This window comes from Phyllobates terribilis, unplaced genomic scaffold (assembly GCF_046119375.1).
Source record: "Phyllobates terribilis strain yellow unplaced genomic scaffold, ASM4611937v1 Scaffold_7__3_contigs__length_470593459, whole genome shotgun sequence".
Taxonomy (NCBI): domain Eukaryota; kingdom Metazoa; phylum Chordata; class Amphibia; order Anura; family Dendrobatidae; genus Phyllobates; species Phyllobates terribilis.
In genome coordinates, this window is record NW_027362767.1 from 45,317,714 (window position 1) to 45,339,172 (window position 21,459).

Here is a 21,459-nt window from a genome sequence, read left to right on the forward strand (position 1 = left end):
TAAATTGATCCAAAAGTTTATTGAAAACATCTACAAGGGAGATTTACTTGGGATCTGAGATGACACATGAGGTTCGGACCACCCTGGGCCCCCTATAGGCAAAGTGCCGGGGAGAGCCACATCTGACACAACTAGACCACACGGCACAGCTAGCTTTCATATCCCATAGCCAAACAAAATAAAGGAGGCAGTCATTCCTGGCCAATTTTATGCTTCCATGATGTCACCAGATCCTGATGATGTCATCAGCTGCATTCCCACATCCGTGACATCACCGGAACCCAGAGATCAGTGGATCAAAAAAAGCCTCCTCAATATATCGTATTTGCTGGGAGTCCATAGGAAAAGATTAAACACAATACATACAGTGCAGTTTTTCAGGTGACTTTTTTTTGGTTAAATTTACTTGCAATTTTTGCATTTGTGGCATTTAGTCCCCAAAAATATTGCAGAATGCTTTAGGTGCTGCATTTTTAAAGCATGTGATTGCCAGATTTAGATATTGAAGTCCTAACCTTAACAGGGTGTGTAAAAGTGATCTGTTAACTTTCTGATCGCCGTGGTCCCGGACCCCACCGATCCCGGGAACAGGGGGAAAGGAGCAGAGATCGATCATGTGCTTCGCTATGCATTGTTAATGGGAGCGCCGGACATTGCAGAGGACTGCCCTTGGCTGATCTTCGACGCTCCTATTGGAATGAATGGAGGGGCAGTACGCAAGATCGACCTCCACTCCAGTCACCCTGTTCTCGGGATCTGTTGGGGCCACGGCAGTCGGACCCCCCAGCGATTGGAAAGTTATCCCCAATCCTTTGGATAGGCGATGGCACTTGAGAACACCCCTTTAAGATAAGTGACCAATATCATACCATTGGGGGCCTAACACCAATACACTGTCTAGTGGCCGCTCAGCTCCTATTCACTTTAATGGGACCGCCACCGTTCTGCTAATGATGACCCTTAAGCGGCTTTAGAAAGGGAAGCGGAAACCCCACTTTGCAACCCTCCGAGCCCCCCATGTTTCCAGATGGACTGTAATGTGGCTATTAAAGATGAGTTCAGGTGAACGCATTCATTCCATACCCTGCATGTTACAAAGTGTGAGAAGTGCAATTCTTAAAGGAGCCTGATCATTGCAGCAAGGCAGAAATTGTGAGTTAGGCAGTATAGACTGCAGGCTGCGAGAGGTACCGTCACTAAAGATATTCCAAGTTTACCCTGAGCTTAAAACACACAAAAAAAGAAGAATTAAAAATCACAATTTTTAGCCATGCAAAAAAAAACAAACATCCAAAAATGCAAACTACAAAATATTAATCACACTTTACATTATTTAGACAATAGGGGGCGATGAATGCTCTGTTTTTACGTCTTTCCGAATGTTCCTATTTCCTAGGAATGAATGATCTCTTTATATGTGAATGTCGGTGCTGCTGGCCGAAGAGCCCCCATAGTTATTTGTGGGGGTCCGGTGTAATATGGCTGCATGTGAACACATGACGACCATCCGAAACCGACTCCAAACTAAACATACACAGGGGAGATTTACTGACCCCATGCTTAGATTTATGCTATTGTTTTGGAAATGTATGCATGGAGGGCAGAATACGCTGCGAGCCGCGACCTCTCTGCCATTTTATCATTTTATAGTAATAAAACCTCAGTAGAGTTTAACAAAGTTTGTACAAGTTTTGGCAAATAGTTTAACTCAACTATTAAAATATAAATAAATGTAAAAAAAAAATAGCAAATCAGCAATACGCAAGTGATACAAATCTGCAGCATGAAAAAAAACAAAACAAAGGAAAATTAAATAAAGTCCGAGGCTTATTACCTTTAAATTATATGGAAATTTTCTTTTATATCAAATTGGAGTGGACACATTACGTCGCCACCTTTAATTCTGGATGGCGCCGTGATGTCTCACGGGGAGGCATTGTGGCTAAGGCTGTCAGTACTCCAGCAGCAAAATAGTTAAAAATTACACCCTTTTTCTGCTTATTCCACACTGAAAAAAAACACTTTTTTTTCCTTTCTTGCCATGCAGAACATTTTAAAAATAATAATAAAATCACAAAAAAATTGGTACAAAAGAGACGGCACTAGACAATTGGATACTTTTGCAGAATTAAAAAGATGAAAAACCGCGAACGGGAATTTTTTCTTTTTTTTTTTTTTAGCGCAATGCTGGATAACGCCTTGGTGCACGCTGGGAAAGTTAACTGCGATCTATCCAAGATTCCCACTGGAAAAAAAATACATCTTTGTGCTACTCTAAATGCGACGACACACACTATCAAAATTTGACATATTAAACAACATTGCAAATTTTTGTTTCCTGCGGTTAAAAATAATATATAACAATAATTGTATAGATAAAATAAAAAATGACAAATTAATTTAAATTAAGATGTAAAGAAAAAAAATGAGATTCAAACTATACATCCTTTTACTGTTTTCCAGCCATAAAAAAAAAAAAAAAAACCTTGAAAAAAATATTAAAAAAAAAACTATACAGGCAGGATCTTAAAGAGAATACACAAAGCTTTTTTTACATTTTTTTTCTTTTTTAACATGTCTTGTACCAGCTGGAAAGGACAGAAAGTCTTGGTGTTGCAGGTCTCCGATGTTTCCGCAGACTTGCCCCGCAGTTTTCCAGACTTATTCTAGATTACTATTAATATCGGTGATTCTGCAGACCATAAAAATAGTCCTACACTGGTGTTTGGGAAGCGTGGCCGCCCCACAGACTCCTTACAGGATGGCGCAGAAAAACTTTTTCTCTCTGAAGGGGTTTTCAGAAGCGGGCACTGGGGTCAATAGCGGGTCCTCCTTAGCGTGGGCTTCGCAGTACGCCATCAGATCTGCCGCTGCTTTCGATACCTTGGAAGAAAAAAAAGAATAAGTGTCAACAGATAAAGGAGATTTACATTTCAGTGCAAAAACCCAAATAGCGAGCAAATCCAAAGTAGTGCACGAATATAAAGTCCAACCCGTCTATGATATAGAATTCCCATTGCTTAGTCTCCTGCCAATGATGCTGGATATCACAGCCCAGTGTTGTGACAGCGCCACCTAGAAAGAAAAATATAAGGGCGACTTGCAGAAAGTTGGATTGTCTTAAAAATGGGCAGAGTTACCGACTCTTCTGAAAAGTCTGAGATGCGCCCAGAAAGAGGGACCTCCTAAAAGGGCTTCAAAATCTCCCAGACTTTGCATCACGCTAGGATGCCCAACTATCAAACCCCCATTAATTGCGAAGTGATGGCGTATTGTAGCTACATACCATCACTTTATAAGAAGAGAATACCCCTTTAAAAGGATTATCCTCCTCTCCAGAGACGGACTGTCGGAGGAGAGCATAGAAAACGTTGTAGATGGGTGTGCCCTGGAAAAAGGCATGATTCTCGCACCGCCTGGATTGCCATTGATAAAATATACAAATTTGCAACTTTCCAGATGTTGCAGAACTGCAAGTCTCAGCACAACCTCACATCTGTGTAATTCGATTTCTTAGCATTTATAGCACTTCTATGTTCCGTAAGGAAACAGTTACTGTTCCTTACACCTAGTGGTTAGACGGTTCTCACGTTGCTCCTGAAGATTGACAGCTCGGACCATCAGCATGGTCGCACCTCTGATCCGAACTGAGCGCTCTCCCAGCTGATAGCACTGCGGGACGGCACAGGAGCACAGAAGCTGGACGAGTCCAGGGCGGCCATAAACTAAGCAACAAGCTGACTGCTATAAGATGCAAAAATGCCTCTGTTCTTGAGAAGTGTATTTCCACACGGCGTCTTTTAGATACCGCCATACCCACCAAGTTTCTCCTGCAAAAAAATCAGACGACAGATTTTCACGGATGAGCGCTATCCATGGTTTTCACAGACAGCTCTCGTACCTCTGATAGTCGATGGAGTTGTGCACATGTCCGATTTTTCTTTTAATTTATGCCATAAATACTCCTTGATTTCTTATTACACAATGTGATTTTTGGAGTGTCAACTTATAACCGCATTTATCTATTGGATACAACGTAATAATTGTGGATGTTCGCAATCATGTACCTGGGAACATGTCCGATTTGTCCCTCGGACCAAGTGCCCCACAGAGAAAATCAGAGACGTGCCAGATTTTGCTTCAAGTGTCAGATCAAAAGTGGCAATGCAAGTCTAAGGGTCCATGAAAAAAATCGGACTGCACTTAGATGCCATCCGAATTTCACGGACTGACAAAATGTAGAAGGTGGAGAAACTTTTTTTCTTCTCTCCACGTCCTAGAAAAATTGATGCCGCACTCATCATAGTCTGATCTAAGTGTGATCAGAATAATCGGACCGTTTCTCTTGGATGTGGAGAAAACAGTCATATGACCTCTAGCTCGGGTCACACCAGCGTATATCTCTCATCCTAGAGAATCGGCCGATTATGCTAATAACACTTAGATCAAACTCTGATTCTCTCAGATGAGAAGATGGAGAAAAAAACGTCTCCATTGTGTGAGTCCGTGGAAATAGGACTGCACTCACATGTCATCCAAGTGCAGTCCGATGTTTTCCATGCACTCAGTGACTTGTATAGCTGAGTGCGATCCAAATATCAGATCCAACTTGGGTATGCAACAATTTTTTCCTGCCCAAGGAAAAAATCTGACATGTGCACATCCTCATAGAATAAAATTGGTCCGATGTTTTTTGGGATCACAGAGGAGATTACAGGAACCATAATAATATAAAAAGAAGTCGGACCCCATGTTCATTACATGTTGAGCGCTCAATCACAAGGCAGGACTGCGCTGCGACACTAGATGGAGGATTCGCTGTCAGGAGGCATCCGTATGTCACTTTGGTCCGTGTCAGGGGATTTCAGCATTAATTTGCAGTCCTGTCAATCAACGTCAGCCCCCCCCCCCCGAAGAGGCGGCGCAGACCTGGGGGTCGTGATTCCTGTGCTGCTTCAAAGGCGGGGGTTAAAGTAAAAGGAGAAGATGCAAAATTAAAGCTGGAGAGTGAAACAGTGTGTGAGATACAGACTGATGATTCCCTAATTCAGCAGGAGGCCGGCGCGGTTCACAGCTGCTGGTCTCAGGGAACAGATGTAGCAGAGCTGAACTGGACAATGAATTATCAGGGGCGGCAGCATTTGTTCTTCGCGTCAATCTTCACTGAAAGAACAATACTGGGAATTCTATAAAGAATATGGAATGTCATTTAGTAACTCAAAACTTTTGGAAAGTTTCAAAGTTTGTTTTTTCATCATACAGTGATTCCATGATACAGATACTTATTTGGTTGGGGTTAAACTTAAATCTCAGCGTTTATGGCCATTTATAGGAACAGATGTTTCTCCTGAAGACGGCGGCCCTGAGCAGGGGGAGGGGCACAAGTTCTAGGAATTACTGTAGATTCCTGTGGTTACACTGGCTGGGCAAGAGCGCTTACTATTAAATATTTACTAATAAAGGGATTTTTGGTTTAACCCCTTAACAGCAATCACAGGTTTGGAGCCATCATTGATTGTCATAATAGGATTCATATAGTGATACAGGGGGCATCTAAGGTCCCTCATAAATAATAGGAGGAGGGGAGCTGTGACATCACCTATTGTGAATGGAGGATCCTGTATTATCTACTGTATATAGAGGTGTTATCAGTCATTGTACAGGGGGAGCAGGATAAGGTGAGCTGTGATATCACATATTGTGAATGGAGGATTGTGTGTTATCAGTCATTGTAGTGGAGGAGGAGGAGGAGGTGAGCTGTAACATCACCTATTGTGAATAGTGGATCCTGTGTTATCTACTGTATATACAGGTGTTATCAGTCATTGTACAGGAGGAGGAGGTGAGCTGTGATATCACCTATTGTGAATGGTGGATCCTGTATTATCTACTGTATATAGCGGTGTTATCAGTCATTGTACAGGAGGAGGAGGTGAGCTGTGATATCATCTATTGTGAATGGTGGATCCTGTGTTATCTACTGTATATAGAGGTGTTATCAGTCATTGTACAGGAGGAGGAGGTGAGCTGTGACATCATCTATTGTGAATGGAGGATCCTGTGTTATCTACTGTATATAGAGGTGCTATCAGTCATTGTACAGGAGGAGGAGGTGAGCTGTGACATCATCTATTGTGAATGGTGGATCCTGTGTTATCTACTGTATATAGAGGTGTTATCAGTCATTGTACAGGAGGAGGAGGAGGAGGTGAGCTGTGACATCACCTATTGTGAATGGTGGACCCTGTGTTATCTACTGTATATAGAGGTGTTATCAGTCATTGTACAGGAGGAGGAGGTGAGCTGTGATATCACCTATTGTGAATGGAGGATCCTGTGTTATCTACTGTATATAGACGTGTTATCAGTCATTGTACAGGGGGAGCAGGAAAAGGTGAGCTGTGATATCACCTATTGTGAATGGAGGATTGTGTGTTATCAGTCTTTGTAGTGGAGGAGGAGGAGGCGGTGAGCTGTGACATCACCTATTGTGAATAGTGGATCCTGTGTTATCTACTGTATATAGAGGAGTTATCAGCCATTGTACAGGAGGAGGAGGAGGTGAGCTGTGACATCACCTATTGTGAATGGTGGATCCTGTATTATCTACTGTATATAGCGGTGTTATCAGTAATTGTACAGGAGGAGGAGGTGAGCTGTGACATCACCTATTGTGAATGGTGGATCCTGTATTATCTACTGTATATAGAGGTGTTATCAGTCATTGTACAGGAGGAGGAGTAGGTGAGCTGTGACATCATCTATTGTGAATAGTAGATGTTGTGTTATCTACCGCATATAGAGATGTTATCATTATATAGGAGGAGGAGGTGAGCTGTGATATCACCTATTGGGAATGGTGGATCCTGTATAATTTATTGTATATAGAGGTGTTACCAGTCATTGTACAGGAGGAGGAGGTGAGTTGTGACATCACCTATTGCTGTAATTTCTGTATTTTTTTTTCTTGGTAATGTAGATAGTGATATGCAAAATTAAAAAAGAAAAAAAAAAGATTAAAAATGAACATAAAAATTTGACTTAAACAAAAGGTCACTTTCCGATGACACATCCACTTTAATCTGTTATGGAATCAGTCATTAGTACAATTTATTTATTATTCAACAGATTGTGGATGTTCCCTGCCTGCGCCTGGAGACCACTAAGCTGCTCTGAAAAGGCAAATTTTGTGAACCCCCTCCTAGTAATTAAATAAAACATGTTCTCCCTCCCCAGGCTCTGATGTTACACGCATGATCGCCTATTAAAATCACAATCCAGTCTTTTGCCTCAGTAATGTACTTTATAAAACGTCCATTATAATACACAACCCCAAAAAAAAGCTACTTAAAGGGATTATTCCCAAGGTGGTGACTTATCTCCTATCCATAAAAAATGGGACTTATATTCATATAATCCGCCATAGAGCGCACACACAAATGCTGCACTGTCTATAGAAAACAGGGGGAAAAAATATATATACATGGGCCTCCAATATGGCCGCCTCCAGGAGAGTTTAAAAGCTATAAAAAACAGCAACAACAAAATAAATAAAACTAAAACCATTAACATTACAACCATTATTTCTCATCTACAAATTCACATCTGATGACTGACGCTAGGATTAAACACACGACACAGCCCCTTTAAGTCACTCAGTTATAGGTGTCTTGAGAAGATACCAGGAGTTAATTGGAGACTTAATAACATTAATAGCCGTCAACGTGAGAACAGCGGGGGGTGTTGGTCTATGAAGAAATCAGCCGGGCTAATGGCACAACGCACAATCTTGATGTTTTAAATTATCTAAATACATCTGCGTCCGCCTGTCTCCCCCCGTTTGATGTATTCAGCTCCATTATTCATAGCACCATGGGTGGAAGCTTTGCGCACACAGAGAAGTCACTTAATTCCAGAAATCACATTGTGCATTAAATCCGCTGATGAAGGAAAAGTTCATTGGGATTTTTTATTTCCAATGGATTAATTTTTTAACAGTGTATTGGGTTTGGGGGGGGGGGGGGTAAGATGTTATTTACCGCAAGGATAAAAAAAAAGATAAAAAAAACAACAAAAAAACAATAAAACGATCCAAGCAGATCTGTATGACTGGTCCTTACAGAGTCAAAAGTGGTCCGTATTGCTCTCATTTTATTTCTGTTGTTCCCCTGAGTATTCTGTTATTTATTTTTTATTTATTTTTTTGTGTTTTTTGTTTGTTTTTTTAACTCTGCCATATGGTGCCAGAGATATACAGTACAGACCAAAAGTTTGGACACACCTTCTCATTTAAAGATTTTTCAGTATTTTCATGACTATGAAAATTGTACATTCACACTGAAGGCATCAAAACTATGAATTAACACATGTGGAATTATATACTTAACAAAAAAGTGTGAAACAACTGAAGATATGTCTTATATTCTAGGTTCTTGAAAGTAGCCACCTTTTGCTTTGATGACTGCTTTGCACACACTTGGCATTCTCTTGATGAGCTTCAAGAGGTAGTCACCGGAAATGGTCTTCCAACAATCTTGAAGGAGTTCCCAGAGATGCTTAGCACTTGTTGGCCCTTTTGCCTTCACTCTGCGGTCCAGCTCACCCCAAACCATCTCGATTGGGTTCAGGTCTGGTGACTGTGGAGGCCAGGTCATCTGGCGTAGCACCCCATCTCTGGGAACTCCTTCAAGATTGTTGGAAGACCATTTCCGGTGACTACCTCTTGAAGCTCATCAAGAGAATGCCAAGAGTGTGCAAAGCAGTCATCAAAGCAAAAGGTGGCTTCTTTGAAGAACCTAGAATATAAGACATATTTTTCGTTGTTTCACACTTTTTTGTTAAGTATATAATTCCACATGTGTTAATTCATAGTTTTGATGCCTTCAGTGTGAATGTACAATTTTCATAGTCATGAAAATACAGAAAAATCTTTAAATGAGAAGGTGTGTCCAAACTTTTGGTCTGTACTGTAGGTCTTTTTATTTAGTTCTAATTTTTATGGGGTGTAGCTAATGCAGAGCAGCCTAGAGAATCCGTGAACCATGCTACAATGGTAAAGACGAGTTCAAAATAAAAAGGACCATATCTCTGGGACCATATGGCGGATTACAAAAAAAACAAAAAACAAGAATACTCAGGGGGGCAGCAAGAATAAAGTAAGAGCAAATGCTGGGCACTTTCCACCTGGTGAGACATCCCCTTTAATGGAGGGTTCCAGTCTTTGTTAAAATGAAGCAGTCTACCCCGAATACCCCCTCCGCTATAGCGTTGCAGCAGAGATGACATCACAACTACGAATTACCAGACTGCTGAGGCCACTCATTGGCTCCAAGATCAGGGGACTGGTGCTCAGGAGGGCATCTGCTTCTGTGGCACCCTGCTGCGCACAGGTACCACAGGACCCAGGGTGCATGGACGGACTTCTCCACAAGAGGCCCTCATTACATACAAACACCTCCACCCTTCCACCTCATACGACCAGAGGGAGCCAGTTAGGGATATATATATGGAGGGTGGAGCCAGGCAGTTCAGTCAGACAGAGTCAGAGAGTCTGAGAGAGTGCAGACGCTGAGAGCAGTCGTCTGCTGCTGAGTACTGAGGGCCCCGAGTGTGGCCGACGGCAAGAGGAAAGAGGAGAGAGGAGAGAGGAGTTGAAAGGGGGCAGAGGAGCATCATAGGCTCACCCCGATATACAAACCGGACACCGGGTCCGCGCCTGCAGGGTTCCTTTATACCCAGTAGGGATCACCGGCATCCCAGGAGGACTACAAGTCCCTGGCTGACCTGAAGCTAGACCCATTACAGGACCAGGAACCACAAGGCCCCAGCGTCCAGGGAGAGTGGTTGCCAACAGAGGGTCCTACTACCGAGCGACAGGTGAAGGAACAGCACGACACATAAGCTAGGCCCAGTTGCAGGCTGGCCAGGAGCATACAGAGAGGCAGACACGGACCAGGAGGCCTTATACCCGCTCACTGGGGAGAAGTCCTGAAGTGCACCCATCCTACCGAGTACCCTGGACCGTACCTGACATCCGCACCAGTAAAGGTATTGAAGCGAATCCCCTGTCTCTGTCAATTACTCCTGCTGTACCATCCCGCCTGCACTACAAGTCCCAGCATCACCACCTACCAAACTACACACTGCCCCGGGGGGCCCGCTCCACCTGTGGTGAGCAGAAACACCTCAGCTCCCATCCCATCACCCCCCCGGAGGTCTGCAGCAGCGCTGGTAATCCTTACCAGGTACCACAGGTGGCATCACGAGCTATTTATTTATTTTTATCCAAGTTACAATTCCCCCTTTTGGTTGACCGCCCTGGGCCACGGACTGGGCCAGCCACTGTGATATCCCCCCACCAGCATCCATGGGCCCGGCTGTCGAGTACCCCACAGCCCTGGGGGAGCGTCAACTTCTGGCATCACGAACAGGATTTCGTGCCCGTTGCAACGAACAGGATTGCGTGCCCATTGCCACCGGGTACTGTGCACCTTAAAAGACTGTAACACTTACTGTGGTGAATATTTCCCGCCATTCCCGAGGTTTCCCGCCATTTTCCTGTTGCCGCGCGGGAAGAAGAGGAGCGTAACCGCGGGAATCGGAGAGGCGTGACTGCTGGAAGCGCGCGAAGCTCAAGCCCCGCCTCGCGCTCTGACGCCAAACCAGGAAGCGTCAGGTCCTAGAAGAAGACCGTTGTCAAGCGCACGCTCTGATGTCAGCCGCGAGGGAGACGCAAGATCCTGGAAGGAGACCGTCGCCTGCGGAGCTGTGGCCTACCCGATCCAAGTAAAGAAGGTAAGCTACGGTTTACTAGGGGGGCGCAACCATGGCCGACGACCAGCAAGCCGCCGGAGCACCGGTTAACGCTCCTGATGCCCAAGTTGCGCCCGGCGCTGCACAGGCCAGAGCGGCCGCCCCACCAGCAGGGGTCGTGACTCCGTTGATACCCATGGCCCTGCCGTATGTCCCTGGAGTGAAATGGCTTCCCCAGTATGATGGCAAACCAGACACCCTGTCTGGGTTTAAGAGAAAAATATGCGGTGTACTGGACATGTATTCTATGACTGGTAAACAGAGAGACGTTGTTGTGCTGGGACAATTGACTGGTGCCGCAGAGCGGGAAATTGAAACCTGGCCAGCCGCAGACCAGGAATCAGTATCCATTACCTTTAAGAGACTGCAAACTGTGTTTGAACACCGCACTGAGACCGATCTCCGGATGAGGTTCTACCATTGTACCCAGAAACCTGAGGACAGTATCCGGGACTATGCCTGGCGCTTACAGGAAGCCCTGCGGGCCCTGAAACAGGTTAGTCCAGCCAGCATACAAGATGAGAATAAAATGCTGACGGAACAGTTCATCCGGGGGTTTGAGGTCCCAGGAGGAGAGCAGAACTGTACGGTGGTGGGCTTTAGATCATCCAGACGCCACCTTTGACACCCTGAAGGACATGGCTATTAAGGGTCTACAGCCCCTGGAAACATCAGGGACTGCTATCCAGCGTTACCAGGGTGGCGCCACCCTAGTGCCCGCAGCACCCACTGCTCCTTCATTAATGGCTGAAACAAAGATGCAAACAGTGCCCCCTAGCGAGCTGGACAACCTGCGCTCTGAAGTGCGTCAGCTGAGTAAAACCCTGGCCACTGTCCTGAGCACCCTGCAGCTACAGGCGGAGCCCGAGCCGGAAGGAAGGATCCTACTCGCCGACAGCCCTGAGGATGTCCCCTGGATGAGGAGAAGAAGGAGGACAATGCCACCCCGTAGGAGGACAACGCCACCCCGGAGGAGGACAACGCCACCCCGTGGGAGGACCAACGACCAACGTCACCCTCCAGGAGACTTCATCTGCTACCATTGCCACAAGGCAGGCCACACTGTCTTTTAAACGGGCAAACCCTGGGGCCGAGGGCCGACACCCAGGAGTAAATCAACCAGGCCCATCAAGCTGGTACCATCGGTTCGTAGGAGGAAGGCCTTTCCTATCCATCATGCTGGACAGTATAGCAACACCTGCATTACTGGACACCGGCTCACAGGTAACCATCATACCTGATGTCCTCTACAAAAGGTACTGGTCCATAGATGAACTCCATCCGCCAGCCCCGAACCTCTCTGTGTATGTGTTATGATCTGCTACAGGGACTAAGGAAAGACAGGAGAACTGTCCCTACAATAGAACTAAACTAGATCCCTACGATGTAACGGGGAACCTGATCCTGCGATCAGACCCGCTAAAGTCCTCGGCTAGTCTGAACGAAGACCTATAGATGTGAGGGAGGGATCCCTACAAGAACTAGGGACTGGGATAAGTTTGGACACCTCCTAGCAGAAATAGTAGCAGTCAAAGACAAACACACAACAAAAAGCATAGAGGTCAGAAGACCTAGCAAAACTAACAGAGAACGGCAACAGAGCACCAAGCTAGCTCAAGAGTAGTAAATACAATGAAGTCCAGCAAGACCAGGAGGGCGGAGCCGGATTAAATAGGCAAAAATGGTCATGTGACCAGCAAACTGAAAAAAACCTAACAGGAGAGTTCTAACAGTACCCCCTCTTCTAAGAGGATCCTCCGGATCCCCTAGGCCCAGGCTTACCAGGAAACCTCCTGTGAAACGCTCTGACAAGTCTGGAAGCAGAAACATCATCCGCCCTCATCCATGAGTTATCCTCAGGTCCGAAGCCCTTCCAAGCGACGAGATACTGCAAACTCCCTCTATACCGTCTAGAATTTAGGATGCGGGAAATTTCATATTCCCCGTCCTCCACCACCGGAGGAACAGTGGCAGAGGCGTCACCATCAGACACATCAGCTTTTTTCAACAGAGAAACATGAAACACCGGGTTAATCTTCCAGGACGTAGGAACCTCCAACCTAACAGCAGATTGGTTAACTATCTGAAGCACCTTAAAGGGCCCTACGAACTTGGGACCCAATTTTTTAGAAGGAATCCTCAATCGCAGATTCTTAGAGGACAACCAAACCATGTCACCAACAGCAAACAAAACCTCTTGCCGTTTCCTATCAAAGTACCTCTTAGATTTTTTGTTAGCCACCTGAAGATTACCACGCACATCCGTCCAAACTCTCTCCAAATCACCGGAAAAACTCTCCTCCTCAGGCACAGCCGAAACCAATTTGGAGAATGACCCAAAAGACGGATGTCTCCCAGAACAACAAAAAAAAGGCGAACGCCCAGCAGAAGAGGATGTATGGTTGTTAAGAGCAAATTCAGCAAGTGGCAGAAACTCAGACCACCCCTCTTGATTGTCTGCCACAAAACAACGCAAGAACTGCTCAACATCCTGGTTCTTCCTTTCTGTCTGGCCATTAGACTCAGGATGATATCCAGATGAAAACGACAAATGAACTCCCAACCTGTCACAAAAGGCACGCCAAAAACGAGCCACGAACTGAGGTCCCCTATCAGAAACAATGTCAGTAGGAACACCATGTAGTCTGACAATTTCCTTGACAAAGGCCTTAGCGAGTGTCTTAGCGCAAGGCAGTTTGATGAAGGGAACCAAGTGACACATCTTGCTAAAACGGTCCACGACCACCCAGAAGACCGTGAAACCTTCAGAGGGGGGAAGGTAAGTAATAAAGTCCATAGCCAGATGTGTCCAAGGTGCACTAGAAACCTCCAGAGGGCAAAGCAACCCCGCAGCAGGAGCATGCGAAGACTTGGATCTAGCACACACAGTACATTGGCGCACCCACTTAATGACTTCCTTCTGCCATCCAGGCCACCAAAAACTGCGACCCACAAGTCTCTTGGTCTCAGAAATTCCTGGATGACCTGCCAACCGAGACTCATGACACTCAACAAACAAATCTCTCCTAAAGGTCCTAGGCACAAACAACCTCCCATGGGGAGTGTTAGATGGGGCATTCTCCTGTGCTTTAAGAATCTCATCCTCCAAAACGGAGTCCAAAGCAGCAATCACAACACCTTCTTGTAAAATGGTCTCCTCTTCCTCCTCAACACCGACCATGGGAGAAAAGCTGCGAGACAAAGCATCCGCTTTAACATTCTTGGTACCCGGGATGTAAGTAACGGAAAAATTAAACCGCGAGAAAAAAAGTGCCCACCTAGCCTGACGGGCATTCAAGCGCTTGGCAGCATCAAGATAGATCAGATTTTTATGATCAGTGAAAACCTGAATGGGAAATTCAGCACCTTCCAAGAGATGACGCCAGTGTTCAAATGCGAGTTTAATCGCCAGCAATTCCCGATTACCAATATCGTAATTAAGTTCAGTCTCAGAAAATTTTTTTGAAAAAAAGGCACAGGGATGTAATCCATCCTTGTTTTCCTGAGACAACACCGCACCGACCCCCACCGAAGAAGCATCAACCTCAACCAAAAACGGCTTAGTCACATCAGGCTGCATAAGGATGGGAGCACAGCTGAACCTCTCCTTTAGAAACACAAAAGCTTCAATGGCCTCAGAAGTCCACTGAACCGCATTAGCACCTTTCCTGGTGAGATCGGTCAGCGGTTTGACAATAATAGAAACATTTTTTATGAATTTTCTGTAATAATTGGCGAAACCCAAAAACCTCTGTATCGATTTCAAACCAATAGGCCTAGGCCATTCCTGCACAGCTTGAACTTTAACCGGGTCCTTCTCAAAACCTTCGCTGGAGATAATGTAACCCAAAAAACTAATTCTCTGTACAGCGAACTCACATTTCTCCAGCTTAGCAAAAAGCGAATTGTCCATTAATAACTGTAATACCTCACGTACGCTCCGCCAATGAGACTCCAGATCAGGCGAATAAATCAAAATGTCATCCAAATACACAACCACATTTTTGCCGATTAAAGGTCTAAGGATGTCATTAATAAGATTCTGAAAAAATGCTGGAGCATTGGTAAGACCAAAAGGCATCACCAGATTCTCAAAATGACCCACAGGAGTGTTAAAAGCAGTCTTCCATTCATCACCCTCCTTCATGCGCAACAAATTGTATGCCCCCCGGAGATCAATTTTAGAGAACCACTTGGCCCCCACTAACTGGTTAAATAAATCAGGAATCAATGGCAGTGGGTAAGGATTGCGTACAGTAATTTTATTAATCTCACGAAAGTCCAGACAAGGACGTAAACCGCCATCTTTCTTTTTTACAAAAAAAAATCCAACAGCCACAGGAGACTTGGAAGGCCTAATGTGACCGGCGGCCAAGCTTGTCTGTATGTATTCCTCCAAAGCCTTTCTCTCAGGAATAGTAAGATTAAATAAACGACTTTTAGGAAGAGTCGCTCCAGGGACAAATTCAATGGTACAATCATAGTCTCTATGGGGAGGCAAAATTTGTGACTCCTCCTCAGAAAAAACTCTCCAAAAATCCTGAATAGGTACAGGTAATTCCCCTTTATCCACAGCAGCAATACGTCCGTTACAACACTTGTCATAACACTTAGGGCTCCAGGACTTAATTTCATTGGTAGACCAATCCAGTACAGGATTGTGCAATTTTAACCAGGGTAACCCCAATATTACTGGAGAAGGCAAATTATCCAATACCACCAAATCCAAATTTTCTTGGTGAATACCATTAATAGTGAGGGGAAATTCACAGACCTTATGAGTAACACTCTTCAAGGGAGAGCCATCAACAGAAACCACAGCAATAGGGGATGACAAAGTTTTAGGTTCTAATCTAAGTTTTTCCAAGAATCCCCCATCAATCACATTCAGAGTAGAACCACAATCCACAAATACCCGAAATTCAATTAATTCATCCTGAGCAGCAGTAGTGGCAGATAGGAATACTCCCTTAGAATTTAAACAGGCAATACGGGCATAACTGACCATTTTTTTTTCTTTCTTCAAACGAAGCACACAGTTCTTAATAAAATGACCAGAATTTCCGCAATAGAAGCACAAGCCTTCAGAAAGCCTGCGATCTTTTTCCTGAGAGCGGGGTGCCATCGCCCCAATTTCCATCGGCTCTCCATTGTCAGCACAGACCCTCTCAGGACTCGGAGCTGACATAGCAGAGGATTTGCTCTCATTAACCCTTGCACGCAGTCTCCTGTCCACCCGTATAGCTAATTGCATTGCCTCCTGCAAGTTTCCAGGTGTGGGATAAGCAATCAGTAAATCCTTAACCCTTTCACCTAGCCCTGCAAGAAACAAGCTTTTCAAAGCTGAATCGTTCCACCCCACCTGGGCAGACCACCGACGGAAGTGAGAACAATATTTTTCCACATTACCTGATCCCTGCCTCAAACGTCTCAATTCAGACTCAGCAGATGAGACACGATCAGGATCATCGTACAACAAACCCAAAGCAGAAAAAAAACTATCCACTGATCTAAAGCACGGATCACTAGGTTGGAGAGAGAAGGCCCATCCCTGAGGATCTTTGCGCAAAAGTGACATTATGAACCCTATGCGCTGTGATTCATCACCAGAGGATCCGGGTCTCAAACGAAAATACAATAAACAAGCATTTTTAAAAGAAAAAAAATCTTGTTGTTCGCCAAAAAATAAATCAGGCAGACGTACCTTTGGTTCCACAAAATGTGCTCCAGAACAGCTACTCACGTGTTGTTGGAGCTTGACCACCTCCAGAGAGAGTCCCTGCAAGCGTTGAGCCAAATCTTGAACCGAGACCATGATGGAAAACTGGAGGTCTTTCCTTAGAGAAAATTTTTTTTTTTTTTTTCTTTTAGGGCTGGACTTACTGTTATGATCTGCTACAGGGACTAAGGAAAGACAGGAGAACTGTCCCTACAATAGAACTAAACTAGATCCCTACGATGTAACGGGGAACCTGATCCTGCGATCAGACCCGCTAAAGTCCTCGGCTAGTCTGAACGAAGACCTATAGATGTGAGGGAGGGATCCCTACAAGAACTAGGGACTGGGATAAGTTTTGACACCTCCTAGCAGAAATAGTAGCAGTCAAAGACAAACACACAACAAAAAGCATAGAGGTCAGAAGACCTAGCAAAACTAACAGAGAACGGCAACAGAGCACCAAGCTAGCTCAAGAGTAGTAAATACAATGAAGTCCAGCAAGACCAGGAGGGCGGAGCCGGATTAAATAGGCAAAAATGGTCATGTGACCAGCAAACTAAAAAAGAACTAACAGGAGAGTTCTAACAGTATGCCTCTAACGGCCTTCCTCTTAACCTAGTAGGGGTTAAGGACGTGACAGTGAAGGTGGGGAGAGTGGAACTAAAGGACCAAGGACTAATTGTCATAGAATCTAACCCTGGTGATACAGACTTGTACAGTTAGGTCCATATATATTTGGACAGAGACAACATTTTTCTAATTTTGGTTCTAGACATTACCACAATAAATTTTAAACAAAACAATTCAGATGCAGTTGAAGTTCAGACTTTCAGCTTTCATTTGAGGGTATCCACATTAAAATTGGATGAAGGGTTTAGGAGTTTCAGCTGCTTAACATCCTGTTTTTAAAGGGCCCAAAAGTAATTGGACAGATTAAATAATTGTAAATAAAATGTTCATTTCTAGTACTTGGTTGAAAACCCTTTGTTGGCAATGACTGCCTGAAGTCTTGAACTCATGGACATCACCAGACACTGTGTTTCCTCCTTTTTGATGCTCTGCCAGGCCTTCACTGCGGTGGTTTTCAGTGGCTGTTTGTTTGTCGGCCTTTCTGTCTGAAGTTTAGTCTTTAACAAGTGAAATGCATGCTCAATTGGGTTGAGATCAGGTGACTGACTTGGCCATTCAAGAATATTCCACTTCTTTGCTTTAATAAACTCCTGGGTTGCTTTGGCTTTATGTTTTGGGTCATTGTCCATCTGTAGTATGAAACGACGACTAATCAGTTTGGCTGCATTTGGCTGGATCTGAGCACACAGTATGGCTCTGAATACATCAGAATTCATTCGGCTGCTTCTGTCCTGTGTCACATCATCAATAAACACTAGTGACCCAGTGCCACTGGCAGCCATGCATGCCCAAGCCATCACACTGCCTCCGCCGTGTTTTACAGATGATGTGGTATGCTTTGGATCATGAGCTGTACCACGCCTTCGCCATACTTTTCTCTTTCCATCATTCTGGTAGAGGTTGATCTTGGTTTCATCTGTCCAAAGAATGTTCTTCCAGAACTGTGCTGGCTTTTTTAGATGTTTTTTAGCAAAGTCCAGTCTAGCCTTTTTATTCTTGATGCTTATGAGTGGCTTGCACCGTGCAGTGAACCCTCTGTAATTACTTTCATGCAGTCTTCTCTTTATGGTAGATTTGGATATTGATGCGCCTACCTCCTGGAGAGTGTTGTTCACTTGGTTGGCTGTTGTGAAGGGGTTTCTCTTCACCATGGAGATTATTCTGCGATCATCCACCACTGTTGTCTTCCGTGGGCGGCCAGGTCTTTTTGCATTGATGAGTTCACCAGTGCTTTCTTTCTTTCTCAGGATGTACCAAACTGTAGATTTTGCCACTCCTAATATTGTAGCAATTTCTCGGATGTTTTTTTTTCTGTTTTTGCAGCTTAAGGATGGCTTGTTTCACCTGCATGGAGAGCTCCTTTGACCGCATGTTTACTTCACAGCAAAACCTTCCAAATGCAAGTACCACACCTCAAATCAACTCCAGGCCTTTTATCTGCTTAATTGAGAATGACATAACGAAGGGATTGCCCACACCTGTCCATGAAATAGCCTTGGAGTCAATTGTCCAATTACTTTTGGTCCCTTTAAAAACAGGGTGGCACATGTTAAGGAGCTGAAACTCCTAAACCCTTCATCCAATTTTAATGTGGATACCCTCAAATGAAAGCTGAAAGTCTGAACTTCAACTGCATCTGAATTGTTTTGTTTAAAATTCATTGTGGTAATGTCTAGAACCAAAATTAGAAAAATGTTGTCTCTGTCCAAATATATATGGACCTAACTGTATATGATACTTGGTACAAATATTGTTGGTAACTGTTTGGGAGAAGTGTTGTTTTTGTTTCAACAGATTGCTGACACGGCCAAACCAGGGCAGAGGAAGGTGTTCCAGAGAGAGATTCGAGCCCTCCTGTACCAGCAACAGGTAAAGCTAACAGGTGGTGAGATTGGTAATGTACGGGTGACAGACCCGATACCCATTATGATTCCCCCAATGAGTGAGATGCTGATTTGGTGTAGGGCAGCAATAGGTCTCAAGGGACAGACCTACCAGGCGGTAGTGGAGCCCATTAGCTCAGAGCACAGACCTACACTCCTAACTGCTAGAGGGGTAGTTGACGTACGCAATGGGAGGGTGCCCGTACGACTCCTAATTTGTGGGGAGGAGGAAGTCAAATTGCCAAGGTATGCCACTGTTGCTAGATTGTATACTGTGAATGATGATGCCATACAGACAGTGGAATCCTTGACCCCACCAGATACAGTGGAGGACAATAACTCCGAAGCTCAGCTGGAGGATTGGTGTCAACAGCTCCATGTTGGGACTGACGCCACTCCTGTCCATCAGAAACACGGTGTTTACAGAGTGGTTCAGGAATATGAACAAGTGTTTAGTAAGCACCCACTTGATTTTGGTAGGGTTAAAGGGGTACAACACCACATACCCACCGGTAACCATCCACCCATTAAGGAGCGTTACTGACCCATACCACAAGCACATTATCAGCAAGCCAAGGAAATGTTGCGTGACATGAAAAAGGCAGGGGTAGTAAGGGATAACTGTAGCCCTTGGGCAGCTCCCCTGGTCCTGGTCAGGAAAAAGGACGGTAGCATGAGGATGTGTGTAGATTATAGACAGATTAATCGCATAACACATAAAGATGCATACCCTTTGCCCTGTATAGAGGAATCCCTGGCTGCACTAAAATCTGCCAATTACTTCTCTACACTGGATCTCACTAGCGGGTACTGGCAAGTCTCTGTTGCTGAGGAAGACCGGGAGAAGACGGCCTTCACCACCCCGATGGGACTGTGCGAGTTCAACAGTATGCCGTTTGGACTCTGCAATGCACCCGGAATGTTACAGAAGCTGATGGAGTGTCGCTTGGGACATCGGAACTTCGAGACAGTGCTGCTGTACCTGGATGATGTTATCGTGTACTCAAGGACGTATGAGGACCATCTAAAGCACCTGGCGGAGGTATTTGAAGCATTGTCCCGGTATGGGATGAAACTAAAACCTTCTAAATGCCACTTGCTCAAGCAGAAGGTTCAGTACCTGGGGCACGTAGTCAGCTCGGAGGGAGTAGCACCAGACCCGGAGAAGGTCACTGCCATCCAGAAGTGGCCTGAGTCGAGAAGCATCAAAGAAGTACGGCAATTCCTGGGACTTGTCGGGTACTACAGGAGGTTCATAAAGGACTATACCAAAAAGGTAGCACCTCTACAAGACCTCCTGGTAGGAAAGTCCAAGAGAGGAAAGAGTCCCCCATTCCAGTGGGGCAAAGAACAGGCTGAATCCTTTGCAGTAATGAAGGAAATCCTGACTGGTGAAGAAATCCTGGCTTACCCTGACTACAGCCAGCCTTTCCTGCTGTACACCGACGCCAGCAATGAGGGACTGGGAGCTGTGTTGTCCCAGAAACAAAATGGAAGAGAGAAGGTAATTGCGTATGCCAGCAGGAAGCTACGCCCTACCGAGAGGAACCTGGAGAACTACAGTTCCTTCAAGCTGGAGTTCCTGGCCTTGGTCTGGGCTATCACTGAAAGGTTCAAGCATTACCTAGCCTCAACTAAGTTTACAGCTTTTACTGACAACAATCCCTTGACACACCTGGAGACAGCCAGGTTGGGAGCCATGGAACAGCGTTGGGTGGCCAGACTGTCAAATTATCAGTTCACTATCAAGTACCGGGCAGGTCACAAGAACACCAATGCTGATGCCCTGTCAAGGATGCCTCACCAGTCAGACACCGAGGATGAAGTGGATGATTTAGAGGAAGTTGAATTACCTGCTTTCCACCGAAGTGGAGTGGTCCATGAGCAACACGTCACCAGAAGACATCAGGGAAGGACGCTGAATCCTCTACCCCACCACAGTTGGAAGGAGACCCAGGACAGTGACCCGGTTGTCAGCCTTATCAAAAGACTGATCATCCAGGAAGGTTCTCACCTGGAGAAGGATGCTCCTCCACAAGCCAAGCAACTGTGGAATGAGAGAAGCCGGCTGTTCATCTACAGAGAGAAGCTGTGCAGAAGATATGTCAACCCCAAGACCCATGAAATGGTGTGGCAGATTGTTGTACCCAGGACGGATATCCAGATGGTGTTAGAGGCTTACCACGACCAGGCAGGTCACTTTGGCTGGAAGAAGCTGGAAACCCTGCTGAAGGACCGGTTCTATTGGGTTGGAATGTGGAGTTCCATATAAAGGTGGTGCCGGAATTGTGGGCCCTGTAGCCTCAGAAGAAAAGACTACGGCAGCCAGAAAGCACCCTTGCAGTCCATCAAGACAACCCAGCCCCTGGAGATTGTCGCTCTGGATCACGTCAAGCTGTCACCCAGCACGTCAGG

The 21,459-nt window shown here is 45.2% G+C and overlaps 1 protein-coding gene across 9 annotated transcripts in view; it reads right to left on the reverse strand.

Moving 5' to 3' along the window:
- The window catches only part of GNG2 (G protein subunit gamma 2), a 144,433-nt gene continuing 122,974 nt past the window's right edge, over positions 1-21,459 (reverse strand). For all 9 annotated transcript variants that reach the window (XM_073638479.1, XM_073638481.1, XM_073638487.1 and 6 more), the window contains one exon: positions 1-2,883. In XM_073638479.1, coding sequence (XP_073494580.1) covers positions 2,755-2,883 — 129 coding nt within the window. In that variant the 3' untranslated portion in view covers positions 1-2,754. The remainder of the gene's footprint in view (positions 2,884-21,459) is intronic.